The sequence below is a fragment of the Halyomorpha halys genome, unplaced genomic scaffold, assembly GCF_000696795.3.
Source record: "Halyomorpha halys isolate HHAL.00 unplaced genomic scaffold, Hhal_1.1 Scaffold123.1, whole genome shotgun sequence".
NCBI classification, from domain to species: Eukaryota; Metazoa; Arthropoda; class Insecta; order Hemiptera; family Pentatomidae; genus Halyomorpha; species Halyomorpha halys.
The window spans coordinates 552,633-566,537 of NW_027107023.1; the positions used below are offsets into that span (position 1 = coordinate 552,633).

The 13,905-nt window shown below is 28.0% G+C and overlaps 1 protein-coding gene across 3 annotated transcripts in view; it reads right to left on the reverse strand.

Moving 5' to 3' along the window:
- LOC106678100 (pleckstrin homology-like domain family B member 1) overlaps positions 1 to 13,905 on the reverse strand; it is a 180,390-nt gene that overhangs the window by 5,861 nt on the left and 160,624 nt on the right. For all 3 annotated transcript variants that reach the window (XM_067045389.1, XM_067045388.1, XM_067045387.1), the window contains 8 exons: positions 11,396 to 12,002; positions 10,989 to 11,188; positions 10,802 to 10,901; positions 9,357 to 9,557; positions 9,174 to 9,266; positions 4,281 to 4,449; positions 2,055 to 2,214; positions 1,357 to 1,435 (listed from right to left, as the gene is read on the reverse strand). In XM_067045389.1, the coding sequence (XP_066901490.1) occupies positions 1,357 to 1,435; positions 2,055 to 2,214; positions 4,281 to 4,449; positions 9,174 to 9,266; positions 9,357 to 9,557; positions 10,802 to 10,901; positions 10,989 to 11,188; positions 11,396 to 12,002 (1,609 nt within the window). The remainder of the gene's footprint in view (positions 1 to 1,356; positions 1,436 to 2,054; positions 2,215 to 4,280; positions 4,450 to 9,173; positions 9,267 to 9,356; positions 9,558 to 10,801; positions 10,902 to 10,988; positions 11,189 to 11,395; positions 12,003 to 13,905) is intronic.

Here is a 13,905-nt window from a genome sequence, read left to right on the forward strand (position 1 = left end):
AAAAAGAAACTAAACCACTCTCAAACAACTATATTAATAAAAAATAAATCATAATTTTGATAATGTAACAATTAGAATATTAATAATTTAATAAAATTATTATTAATACTACAATTATCAATATCAGCACTCATCAACAAAATTATAAGCCATCCTAATTTTTTTATTATAAAATTTCTTAAACAATATTTTAAGTTATTATAAAATGAAAATTGAACAAGACAAAAATTTGAACCATTCAATCTATAACAATTAGTTACTCCGGTAATTTGTTGAACCATCCTAGTTCTATATTACTTCCACTAAGCATGTCAGTAAGACTTAAACATTTTTAAGTACTTTTTTGGCTCCACTTTCCTAGAATGGAAGTTCTGAGTTGTTCTATGGAGTTGAACTATTTCCCTTGAGCATAAACTGTTCGATAATGTTTTCCCCAACAATTCTCAATAAAGTTGAGATCTGGTGACCGGGCAGGTTAAGGTTAAGTTGAAATATTGTTTGCTACATGGCTGGGTCCATTATTTATATAACTGAAAGGTGAACTTCTCTCTTGTCAGATCACCTCTATGAAAAATTGATTCCGGAATAATCTCTCAATATTTTTATGCATTAATGTTTCCTAAATAGAATATTTTAGCCTTTACATAGTACCCTATCCCAACCAAACCATGACTACTCCTCTGAGCTGATTTGATTTACTTAAAAATATTTTTTCATTTTGAAAATTAGGAACATATGAGCAGGAGGGGGGTCAAGCCTTCATTACGTGCGACCAGCCCCGAATAAAAGTCGACCTCCCAGGATTGCTTCCTGTTGGCTTTGTGGACTTTTTTACTCGGTTTTAACCATCTGAGATTTCATGAGTTTTTTAAAATCCACAGGATACTTCTAATGTTTATTACAACTCTGGCTTGTTTACATTTTTTCCTGATGCTGAAGAGTTGCAGGTTTCGCATAAGAATAGTCTCCATTCTCACTCAAGTATAGCCATCATTACCACCCAGCATAACAAAATTTCTTAGTGCGTGCTAACTACTATTTGAAGTTGGAGTTATTTTTAAAATTTCTACTTTTTTTTTTTTAAGTAATGTTTTAATAACTTCCCTCTCACTTACTTTATTTGAATTGAATTATATAATTTAATGGGTATAGATAAGGAGACTACTGGCTTGAAAATAACTTAATTAAGAGGCAATGGGAACTTTCACAGATCTATTGAATATTAATTAATTTATATAAAGTTATCAATTAAAAAAAAATCTAATGATTAAATATATAATAGAATTATTAATAGCATGATATAATTTATATCATACTGTCATACTATGGGATAATTATAAATAAATTGATACTTACCGGGGTTTCGGAAGAATCTCGGTTTTTATTATCATCAGGAAACATCATGTTTTTTTCCACTTCTTCACTGCTCACACCACTAACAAAATTTAAACAATTCAATGTGTACAAAAATCATTACTATCTAACATTTATTTTTTTTTATGAAAAAGTATCTTTAAAATTAATGAAGGTTATATGAAGCAAATCAGACTGAAATGAAAAATATTTTTACTAAAGTATTTTTAAATTGTAATAACATGTTTAAACACATAGTGATGCCTATTTTAAAGTATAAGATTGAAAGTTAGTACCATTACTGTTCCACCATTAGCATTATACACATGGCAACAAGTAAGTAAACATAAAATAAACTCACAATGTCAACTTTGAAGGTATCAATCTATATGAACTTTCCTGGGCCTAATTTGACAACTTTGAAAAACATTCGTGACTAATGATATTGCTTATAAATGTAACATCTGCAGCTAAAAATATTGGAAAGTCTCGAGCTACATTGAAAAAAGAGTTTCTTAAAGAGAAAGTGATTGGTTTAAAGTTTTATATCCATAATCTGCAGAGTTTAAAAAGTTAAATTCCAGTAATGAGTAAAAATTATTATTACTAGATTACTACTTTATTTTCTGTTAAACATTTTTATTATATTCAGGTTAAATTAATTTAAATATAAATTAAAAATAATTTGATAAACTTATAACCTGTCTCTGGTTGGCTCTAAACTGGAATCGTCGCTGGTGATGCTCGTTAAGGATTGACAGTTACTATTTCTCTGTTGTTCCCACTGGGCCTTCACCTCATCCTGGACTTGCCGTTTCAGCTCTTCTACCCTCTGCCTTTCTTCTTCGATTACCAGGCTTCCTATACAAATCAACACTTTTGTTTATTAAACCATTAATGAGCTCTATAAATTTATATTTAATCAGACACATACAATTGATTACGAAAAAATTAATAGATAAAACTATGAAAAAGTGCTTTTTGTGGGTTTTCAGCAAATTAGATAGGTTCCCCTCGTTATCAACATACTCGCATCTTTTAGTCATATTATGTGCATTTGTGGGAGAGGAACTCCTTATAACTAATAGTATCCACCTCAGTTAGGTAAATTCCCTGTAGTTATAACATGCTATTACACATTACTAATAATTCTAAGGTATGATTTTTCACAATGGAGATCTTTCTTTTAAAAAGTGGGTGGGAGGTGATGCTCTTGGGCAAATATATATAACTATAATATCGATGCAACAACGGTTATAAGAGGTTGTGTTTATGAAAACTTCAACAATAAGTTCAGAAATGTATTTTTTTTTTTTTTATACTTTACTGTTCACCTAATTTAAATACTTTTTTACTTTGTTTACTTTAAAAAAAATTTTTTTTATTCGTTATTGTGGCATAACTATCGTCCCCATTCCTCCCAATACCAACGGTCACTTTATTTTTGACTGCCGTCAAAACAGGTATACATTCTGTCTCATCATTTGATTTGTGTTTTTTTCTTTTTACATCTCTTTATTTGTATTTTCTTTAATATTTCTTCTCTTATCTATCTGTTACTATTACCCTTTTCATTTACTATTTACAACCTTTAATTTTTCTTATTATATCTTACTTTTTTACATTTTATACCCCTGTTATTTTACACTTATTTTTTTTTTTCTCTTTTTTTTCCTTTTGTAACTATGTGTTTGTATCTTTTTTAGCCCTGACGAAGCCCTGCAACGTGGGGCGAAACGTTGGCTCAATAAAATAGTATAATTCTACTATTTGAGTTTTTTTGACCGCACCCGGACCATATTCCTTTCATTTTTTTTTTTTAATTAGTATAAAGCAATATCTTGGCCTTTACCCAAATTTGATATATAAGAAACTTTTTTATTTATGTAATAATTGTGGTTATTTAAAATTATCTCTTCTTAGTATGTTTTTAAATATATAATAATAAATAAATAACATTCTCTTTTAATAAGAAAATATACACAATGTTATCTGTCTGACAGCCACTAGTAAAGATCCCCTTCAGAACTTTGTCATCATTCTTAGACATTGAATTCTTAAATAATTTATCAATTGTTTTGAAATAGTTCCAATATCAGGCAACAAATTATACATATTGACTTCAATAACGACCCAATTCATATATAAAGCAGAATTAGACTAATATGACTATACAATATAATAAATATACAATCAAATATTTATATTCCAACTTTTCACCTTGCTTAAAGCCTTTGAATATAGAATGGAAAAGCGAAAATTCAGGTTTCCAGGTATCAGGTATACTGCAAAAAAAATATCCTCCAAAATTCAAAACTAAAAATTTCTAATTTTTGATTTATACAAAAATTATTTAAATAAAAATTCAAATAGTTTCAAAATATGCCAAAACGAATCTTACTTAATTTTTTATATAAAAAAATTATCTTTTGGTATACTTTACTAAAAGCATATTTTGGTTTTTGTAATTTCTATACAATGAAACTCATTTAATACAATCAGCAACGTTTTGTTTTTATTGTGCACACAAAAATAAATAGGCTGGTATATAATAATCATTAAATACATGCAGAGCAACGGCAAAATACTATAATCATAATACATTTCCAAAATCATACAAAACATTGTTTTTCTCAGCTCCTAGGGGGAATTGGTAAGAACGTATCTAATATTTTTCAACCTAGTTTCACCGAAAAAAGTTTCATTGAAATCAGCATCCCCACGTCTGTAGTTTCTCCTTGTATGTCAAAACAACAGCACTCTGGAATTCATCTTAAATAGGTATATGTTTTTGTAGGTCATTCATTAAGAGCCTGTCTTCAATAGTTTTATTAAGATCTACATTATCTATAATTATTCAATTCAAACAAACTGTTTTCATAAATTAGCAAATAATTTTTTAAATAGAAGATCTATTAATCAGTTACCTTGATTTATCAAATGAAGTTGTCTGTTCCTTTCTATTTCTTTGAGAGAAGCTATCGTCCTTCTTCCAAGAGAGTTGGATGACCCCATATCAATAGGTGCTCCTGAAGTTATCTTGGATATTCTGTCCAAATCGTCTTGACTGGTAACTCTTCTTCTCACCACTTTATTCTAAAATAGTAAAATCATTAATCAACACTTTATTTTAAAATAGTAAAATCATTAATCAACACTTTATTCTAAAATAGTAAAGCCATTAATCAACACTTTATTTTAAAATAGTAAAATCATTAATCAACACTTTATTCTAAAATAGTAAAATCATTGATCGATATTTCATTTGATGAATAAATTTCAGACCTTAGTAAACAAGAAAAAAACTTACCTCCTGACAGTAAAATAAAAATAAAATGTGTCCCTAGGGCAAAACAGACACATAAGAGTTTTAACAAATTATTAATAATCTTTATAAAAGGAAGATGGACCAGGAGCGGTCAAAGAAAAACAAAACTCAAATATTAATTAAACTATTTAATGTGAGGCTCCATCAGGGAAGAAAAATATATAAACAACTAAAACAAGGTTACAAAGTAAGAGAATAGATAACATGAAATAAAAGTAAACTAAGCTCTGGCTAATTATTATTTAAAATATGTCAACATTTAGATAAAAATTAACTTTATATCTACATTTACAAATTATATAATCTGCAATTCAATGTAATATAGAAAATATTTAAATTTTCACATAGTTTATATCATAATTGGCCACAATTAAGTTTACTTTTATTTCATGATAACATGAACAAAATAAGAAATATTTTCTTACTTTATTACCTTATTTTAGTTTTTGTAAATTTTTTTAGCCCTGATGAAGCCCTGCAATGGTGGGCGAAATGTTGGTTCATATTAAATAGTTTAATTACTATTTCAGTTTTTTTTTTTTTTTTTTACTAAACCCGAACAATTTTTCTTTTATATATTACACATGGTCAATCCATGGCCTTCCAATTAATAATCTTCTGCTCCCTATTTAGAACAATTTACATTAATCCTTTACAGATAACTGGTACACAGGTTCTATCAGAGCCAACTACTTCAATTAGCTTTCAAATAGTTTTTTTGGATCAACTAGATGGCAGCAAAGCTAGAAAAATGTTAGGGTCTTGCCCACTATCAAAATGACCAGTGTAAAAAAATTGTTACATCTGTACCAGTGTCCGTCTAGCTTTTGTATTAGTATGCCTCAAAAAATTATTATCTTTATTGTTAAAATTATTTGTATTCAATCACTTTAACCCGTTTACTTTATTAAAAAAAATAGCAATATTTTTATAAATCATTCTTTTTTACCACGAAATTTGTCAGTAGGATAATGTTTCAACAATATTTAGGAAATTGACAGTACTCTTGATATATCACAACTGTAGAGATGACTTTTAAATTCCTCAATTTTCGTTTTTTTTATAATAATAGATACTTAAAAAATGTATTTATTAATAACTTAATTAGTGTTTTAAGCATAATTGAACTTAATTACAAGTAAAGTATACATTTAAAATTTTTAATAACAAATTTTCTTAATAGACAAATCATTGTCAGAAAAGTGGCAATTTTTTTAACACTGAAACTAAATAGTAAACAGTTAAAAGAATATTTTTTGCAATGTTCAATAATTCTACCCCATAAAGAATTAAAATTAGGACAACTAAATATATTGACTTATGTCTTGAAAGATATTAATCATATATTACTTGTATTAGTCAAATATTTAAGATAAAATCTGTAGAAACGTGTAAAAAACACGAGTTTAATGAATTGATTATACTAAAACATACATAGCAGGAAGATAGTCCGGGTAGCGGTCAATAAACTTACAAAATAGTAAAAATAAACTATTTAATGTTAACCAACATTTTGGCCCACTTTGCATGGCTTCGTCAGGGCTAAACAACAATGTAAGCAAGGTACAAACAATGTAAGATGTGACAAGAAAATCAGAATAAATATACAAAGTAAAAAAAAAAATTACACCAAAATATTTTTTAGAACAAAAAACAAGGAGTCAAATAAAGTTATGAAAATATATAAATAAATGAATAGAGAACTAATAACAGGTACAATCGTGTGATAAAACTTCATTCGGTCAACTATCTTCTTCCAAAATAAAAAATACATTATTTTAACACATATCCATTTGATATATTTTTTTTAAAATGTTATTAATAAAAAATTGTCTATAATGATTACTTATAATATTGAGTTTATTTTTGATAAATTATTATTTGATAAAAAAATTTAAATGAATTAATACCATGATATTAAATAATTCTTCGGTAGATCTTATCTGTTCTTTAATATTAAAACACTTCACTATATTTTATGAACCTTAAAAACCAACAAATAAATTTAAAATAATTGATATTAAAATTATTTATAACAGATTCAAATTTGAATTTGGTGAGGGGTATGTCACTGAGGAATTTTCTTGTGATATCCACCAAAATAGCTAGACAGTAAAAAATCTAAAAAATATAAAATACATTTACAAAGAGATAAGATAATGCACTATGTAGAATCTAAACCTTGGTACTAACAGAACAAGGAATCAAAATCAGATAAACAAATAAGGCAACCTTACATTTGTTTGACCTTCAACGTCATAAACAAGTAAATAGTTTTGATGCAATGAATTATGCACTGAGCTAATTTTCTCTTTCTGTAATACTTTCAACTTTTTACTATTTTCTAATTCATTTATTGACCAATTTATCCATAGGGAAGAATCATTAACAGATATTTTTTGGTTATTAACGGTTAACGGGTATAACCACAATTAACAGTTAAGATTCCTTTAACAGACCTGGAGCCAATTATGTATATTAAATGAGTTGTTTTGGAATGAAATTGAAGCAAACTTTAAAATTCTTAATGATATAACAATATATAAGATGTGATAGGAAAATACTTTTATTAATATTTATGAGACTATAAAATTTATATAATGGACAAACACCTGACGATATTTCAACAAATTAAGCATGTAGGACTGTTTTCTTGGCTAAACAACACCATAAAAGTGGGAGTAAATTTCGGTCAAAACTTTGTCATCTTCAGAGGATCTTTATAAGGTTTTTAAGGTTTCACACACCTATACAAATTGATCTAGGGGTTTGAAAATTTGTAAGTGGATTGAATTAGATAAATGCATTTTGAGGGTCCCTAATTGTTTCCCAATCTCTGCATTTTATTTTTTTGGAGAGGGAAGGGGTTTTCAAATATTAATGAAACAATGAAGTCACTTTTCATCTGTGACCGTAGTGACAGAACTCTCCTTTGCACATTTTTTTGTTTTAACAATGCTGAAACTGTACAACAAAAAATAAGTAAATCAGCCCACCTGTTTAAGAGAAAATCATAACATAAACGCACAGGCTAATGACTCAAAATTTGAACTCGGAGAACTCTAAAATGTATAAATATTGTAATATGCTCTTTTTTAGTGAATAGTATATTTTGATGTTTAAAGGGTTTTGATATGTTTTATTTTATGTATAATTTTAATATTGCTATTTGTTTATCCAAAAAGCAAACTAACCAAGTTTCATTGTTATAATAACTTCGTGATACAAGGAGGATCGTTAGTATATAGAGCTTGGTTAGTTTTGTTATAACTAAATTAGAATACATTTGTAAAATAGATTTAAATTTAATATACAATTGTAACAGAGATATTAATTTAATTAAATTATTGTAAATGCCTGTTCTGATTGTCTAGTAACACACGCCCTGAGATTAAGAGTCTCTCTCTCTTTTTATATAATAAATTTAAGAGTCTTTTATATTATTAAATTTGAATAAATTATATTATCCATTTAAGAGTAAAGTTCTTAAATTTGAACCCAAGTTATTTCTTTCATATTTGAAAAAAGTTAAAAAACTATTAAGATTTATTTTATTTTATTTTTTATATTTTTAAAATTATTACAATATGTTGAAACTAGAACAACAAAACTTTGATACAATTAAAATACCTTTCTGATCTAGATGGTACAGAAAGTAGTAAAAAAACCTAACTCTGTTTTATAAAGAAGATGATAGACTATGTTTCATTCATACTAATGTTTCGCTTTCTTGGGCTTATGCCTGATATTATTCATTTTTAAATAATTACCTAATTATAGAGTTCAATAAATAGAATAATGCCTAGATGAATTCTTGTATGTGAGTCAGTCATACTATAGTTTTTATGAATCTTAATTTTAGTTTAGTAAAAAAATATATACATAGTTTCTATTAAAATAACTGTAGCTTTCTAATTGCAGTTGAGTTTGTAAAGCTCAAGCTAAGACAAACTTTTATTAAAATGGACCTTAAAATCAATTCATAACTAATTATTTAATTTCAGGAAGGTAGTTTTGATTTTTATTGAAATATGGAAATTTTATACATAACCACTTCCTACTTTACTACATTGCCAAGTATGGTATTATTACTGAATTAATATTAACAATAAATTCAATTTTCAGTTAATAACAACATAACTAATATTATTGACATGAAATTAATGTAAATCACTCTCAAATAATTAATTAATAAATATATTAAATTAGAAAATTAATAATTTAATTTTCAATTTATAGTACAAAATTCAGTGAGTTATTAACATAATTAGAATGAAGATTCATAAATTAAAAACATATGAATTAGAAAAAAATTGAATTAAATGATTTTTTACTCTTATTTTAGACTAGAAAACTCAATTTTTAACTTTTAAAAACTACAAAAATGTTATTTAAAATGTCAAATAGCATCTTCATCCACTGATATCTTTAATTATAACATATCATCTGTGATATTCACAAATAGAAATTAATTTAGTAACAAATAACTTACGTCTGAACTACTAGAAATGAGGGAGTCTGCACTTGGATAAGATCTTGATAACATTTCCAGCTCATCGTTAATCATCAATAGACGACTGCGACCCTATTTAAATAAGCACAAGATTACAAAACAATCATCAATACTTTCTATCACTAAGCTTATCATCGTGATAGTGCCAGTAATCTAACTCACTTCTTCAATCGCCTTCAAATGTGAAAGTTTTTGTATTTCTAGTTCGTTGGTCATCTTCTGTGAAGAATGTAGAGTTGAAACCTTTTCCTTCCTCAGTGCTAACCTTTCCATAGCTTCATCGAGCTCTCTTTGTATGTCTTCCCGTTTTGACAACCAACTGGCCTCTTCTTCTACTAGTTGGAATTCCAAAACTTCGTGAGTCTAGAAAAAAAAATCTGTTAAATACTCGACAATAGACAGGTCCTCTATTAGACGGGACAGGTCCTCTATTATTACAAAAATAAAATTATTAAATAAACAAAGTCATTAAATTTTTCATTAAGTATAATCTTATCTAAACAATGCATTTTTAAATGAAAGTTTAGATAATAATAAGGAAAAATAACTGAATGAATGGAACAGAGACATGACAGATATAACACAAAAACTCTAGAAGTGCAGCAACTTTATATCAACTACTTCAGGGAATCTCTGTGTCATATAACTGATTATCTAACTTCTTTAAAAAACTGATTAAAACTTCAAAAGATACACCATATTTATAAATAAATCATAAGCCAATCAATTTATTAAAAATAATTTTAATAAACTGAAATTATTTATATAATAATATTCTCTATTGATTTTCAATTCAATCCTTTTGGAAAATAAGAAATATTGATATTGATTAACAATCATCAAACCAAAGTTATAACCGTAGAACTAGTTTATAAAATATTTTATTTTATTGTTTTAGGTATTTTTTAATTAAAGACACTGCCACTATTTATAACACAACAGTTTATTATTTGAACTAAATATTTATTATATCCCTAAATGACAAAAAAGTTTTTGGAATCAACATAGCAATCCTTGGGATCATTGCGGGATAACCTGCAGCTTTGGCACCGAGTCTCAAAATGATTGGCCATTAGTTTCAGATAAAAATCTCAGAGGCCGGAAAGATAAATTTCATTTTTGAATTGTAACTACCTTCAAACATAATATCTCAAATTTTGAGGGACAATTATTTTTTCTTTGAATTACAAAGGTTGTCTATTGAAAATAAAAACAAAGCCAAAAACTTCTGCCACTACCTGAAGATACCTTAATATCTAATACAATACACAAATATTTTTATTGTTTTTTGATGTCCAGACGTATTTTTATATACATCAGGCTATGAGAGAATAAGTGGCCTAACCCAAAAAAAATTTTTTTTTATACAGTGTACCCTATTAGAGTTGGATGGCTTTGCAAACCTAATCCCACGTATATTTCAAATATTTTTGGTATAAAGTAGCACTTGGTTTATCTAAATAATTTTTTTTAATCAAATTTAAAGGCAATCATGGTCAAAACAGTGATTTGGTTTAAGAGACTTTTGTTCTCATTACACATATAGCAAAGATTAGGTAACAGTTTAAGAGGAAAAGTATAATATGAAAATTATAATTGCGTCAAACCTTTCTCTCAGAATCCAGCAGTTCCTGCTGTTCTTTCAATGCTTCTTTCAAATGTATCTTCAATTCTTCATTCTCACATGTCGATAATTTATTTTCCAAACTAGAACAAATATTTTTGCCATATAACTTACTGAAATACTGATAAGATAGAGAAATATAATTTAATAATAACAATATATGATATTACATGTCTATCATGGCCATATGTCTTTCGCTGATGACGTGAAAGTTTTCTTGCCCTTGAGCTTGCCGTTGCAAACATTTTTCCATTTCAATATCGCATTCTTTGGCTTTTTCTTTTAAAATAGCAACTCTATTCTCTTCATGTTTTAATTTTTCATCTTGAGCTGCTATTTCCCCGCTAACAAGAGCTTCTTCAATGGCAGACTAAAAACGACAATTAAAAAAAAAAAAGTGTAAATATTTATAGTTTAACTGAACTAATATATGTTATAATTATAAAGTAAATTAACAATATGAAAGAGGGCTCTAACAATCACATTATTATACTAGCAAAAAGCTAAAGAATACCAGTGGAAATCACTTGAGACTGAATACCTCTAACATTACCTCAATGGACAATAAAAATAATACCTCTCTGATTAATTCCTCTTCTTGCTGTTCTAATTCAGTGATTTTTTCTTTTAAAGATGCAAGATTTTTCAATAACGTTTCACGTTCCAGTTTCAAACTTTCAATAACGCAAGTCGAGCTCCAAGTAGTACCTGTTGACAGTTGATTACTCAGCCTTTTATCGCTCGAGGAGTCATCGTCCTCAGCACCGTTGACTATATCATAGTCAGGGAAGTTCTCACAATTGAGAGTAGGGTTAGTCCATGATGGAGGGGATTGTGGTATCTGAGAAGGAGTAAAGTTTCCAGAACGATTCTCTTCAGACCGATCTTTTTGAGGAGTTTGATCAGAAGGAGTCTCCTTCCTTGGATCGAAACCTAAGAAGTTGTACTTCTTCTCTGCTGTCATATCGGCAATTGAGGGCGGCCTCCCTTTGTCTTGATATTCTCCACTTGCTCTATCTCGTTCTTTTACACCATCAAGATTACTAGTCACTGAAGAGATTGTTTGATTTTGTTCAGAAACCTCATTGAATGTCGAGGAGGAATTGTTATTGCGCAGGATAACTGGTTCAAGATTTAAATGTAGACCACTCCTGTTACCAACATGACCATCAGAAGGATTATTCCTAGAAATATAATTAATATTTAATAAATTTGATAGTTAGAAATAATGATTATTTTAAAATAAAAATTAAGTGCCGAGTAATTAATATTTAAGAAAATAATAAATTTTAAAAAAATCAACAACTTCTCATAATCCTTATTGTGAATTTATTATTTTTCTTCTCCTGTGCTTCAATCCTTAGGTCATAATTCAAAAGCACCTTAAACACATATATTTTCTTTCTTCAATTTATACATTCTTAATGATGACACTCGTATCACATCATCATACTTTAATTCAATATATCTTTGCTTAAAAATCTGTTATACAGACTATTATGCCCAAGTTAATTAATGTAAAAAGTAAAATTACATAAAACTTGTTGTTAATGTTATTTAATAGATATATATTTTTAAAGAAAAAATAAAGCCAAGATAAAGACCACAAGAAGTTGCTGGTTTTTTTTTTTTTTTTTGTGTTTTTTTTTAATCAATATTAAAATCATTCTCAATCTCAACAAAAATTAAATATATATTGTTAAATAGCCTTAGACTTATGTACTATCTCTATTTGATAATTTTTTTAAAGTTGGTGTGAGATGTACCTCTCAAAGCTTTGATTATGAATCATCAAATAGTATTTTTAACAGTAATTATAGTATCTTTTTTCGAGTTTCTGTTTTTTTTAATTTATAGAACATTTCTATTACTGGTATTAATTTTAGTAAGATTTGGGAGAATTTTCAATAACAGATAACTAACTCAGTAAGAGGGGATAGTTGTAAATGAATATGTCTTAATATAAATTATAGTAGGGAAAAAGTTTTATTTATCTTTTAATAGAACAGACAAATATGAATTTTAGAAATAATTAGTAGTTATACATTAGCCATGCTGAAATTTTGTGCTAACCTACACTATAGCCTTCCTTGTTTATTTATACATATAGTTTTAACAGTGCTGTTGTTTATTTTTGAGACTTCATTAAAAATGTTAAAGTTCTGGGAATTACCTGCAATGCAATATGCTGTGATAAAATAAATTAAAAATGACGGTATTATCTCACTGAAGAAAGTGCAAGGATAGACATGATATGTATTTTCATTAGAGTGAAAAAGATAAATATTGGAGATATGAAGGGAATGGATGCTATAAGAAGAAAGATTTGATGGCTTATGAATAAGTTTTACAACTGCTTTCAGGTTTATTTATCTATTTATTATTTAGGCAAAAAACTTATCTCTGATTCAATGGAAAAAAGAATAACTGAACCTACCAGATGGAACAGAAATGACGTCGATATGAATGTAAGGCTTACAAGACATTTATTATGTCTGTCTTTGTTTAGAGGTCGGAAGCATAGAGCAAGACTAAGTTAATTGAAAATATTTTGGTTATTTTCAAGACTACCCTAAGAAAAAAGTTAGAGCACTAGATAAAGAATGTAGGAAAACAATGGGATATGAGTTTATAAATATAGAAAAGTCCTGGTAGTCTGGAGAGGGGGGTAGGGTGTCTAGCTTCATGTGTCCAAGAAGTTGATTGCAGATCTGGATGACCAAAAAAAACCAGGATTGAGTGACATAGCAGTAGATGTGGAGCCGTCTGTAGCTCAGGGAGTAGAGGCGCAGGTCTCTGCAATCTGGAAACTGTAGCAGCGCCATTTCCAATCCAGCCTGGGGAAATAATTTTTTTTCCATGTTGGGCCTACGAAATGAAAACTTGACCCCACAACATGACATTTAAACAGAGTAGTACTCTATAGATAACCCCCTGTATGTCAGAAATGCCAACAGAAAGGGAGTAATGAAGAGGAAAAAAAAGAGCATTGTAATTCCAAAATATAAAATTGGATGATTCTAACGCAGAGTAGAATGGAAGAGGCTACAACAGGGCTGACAGGCACAACATTTACTGATCATGATA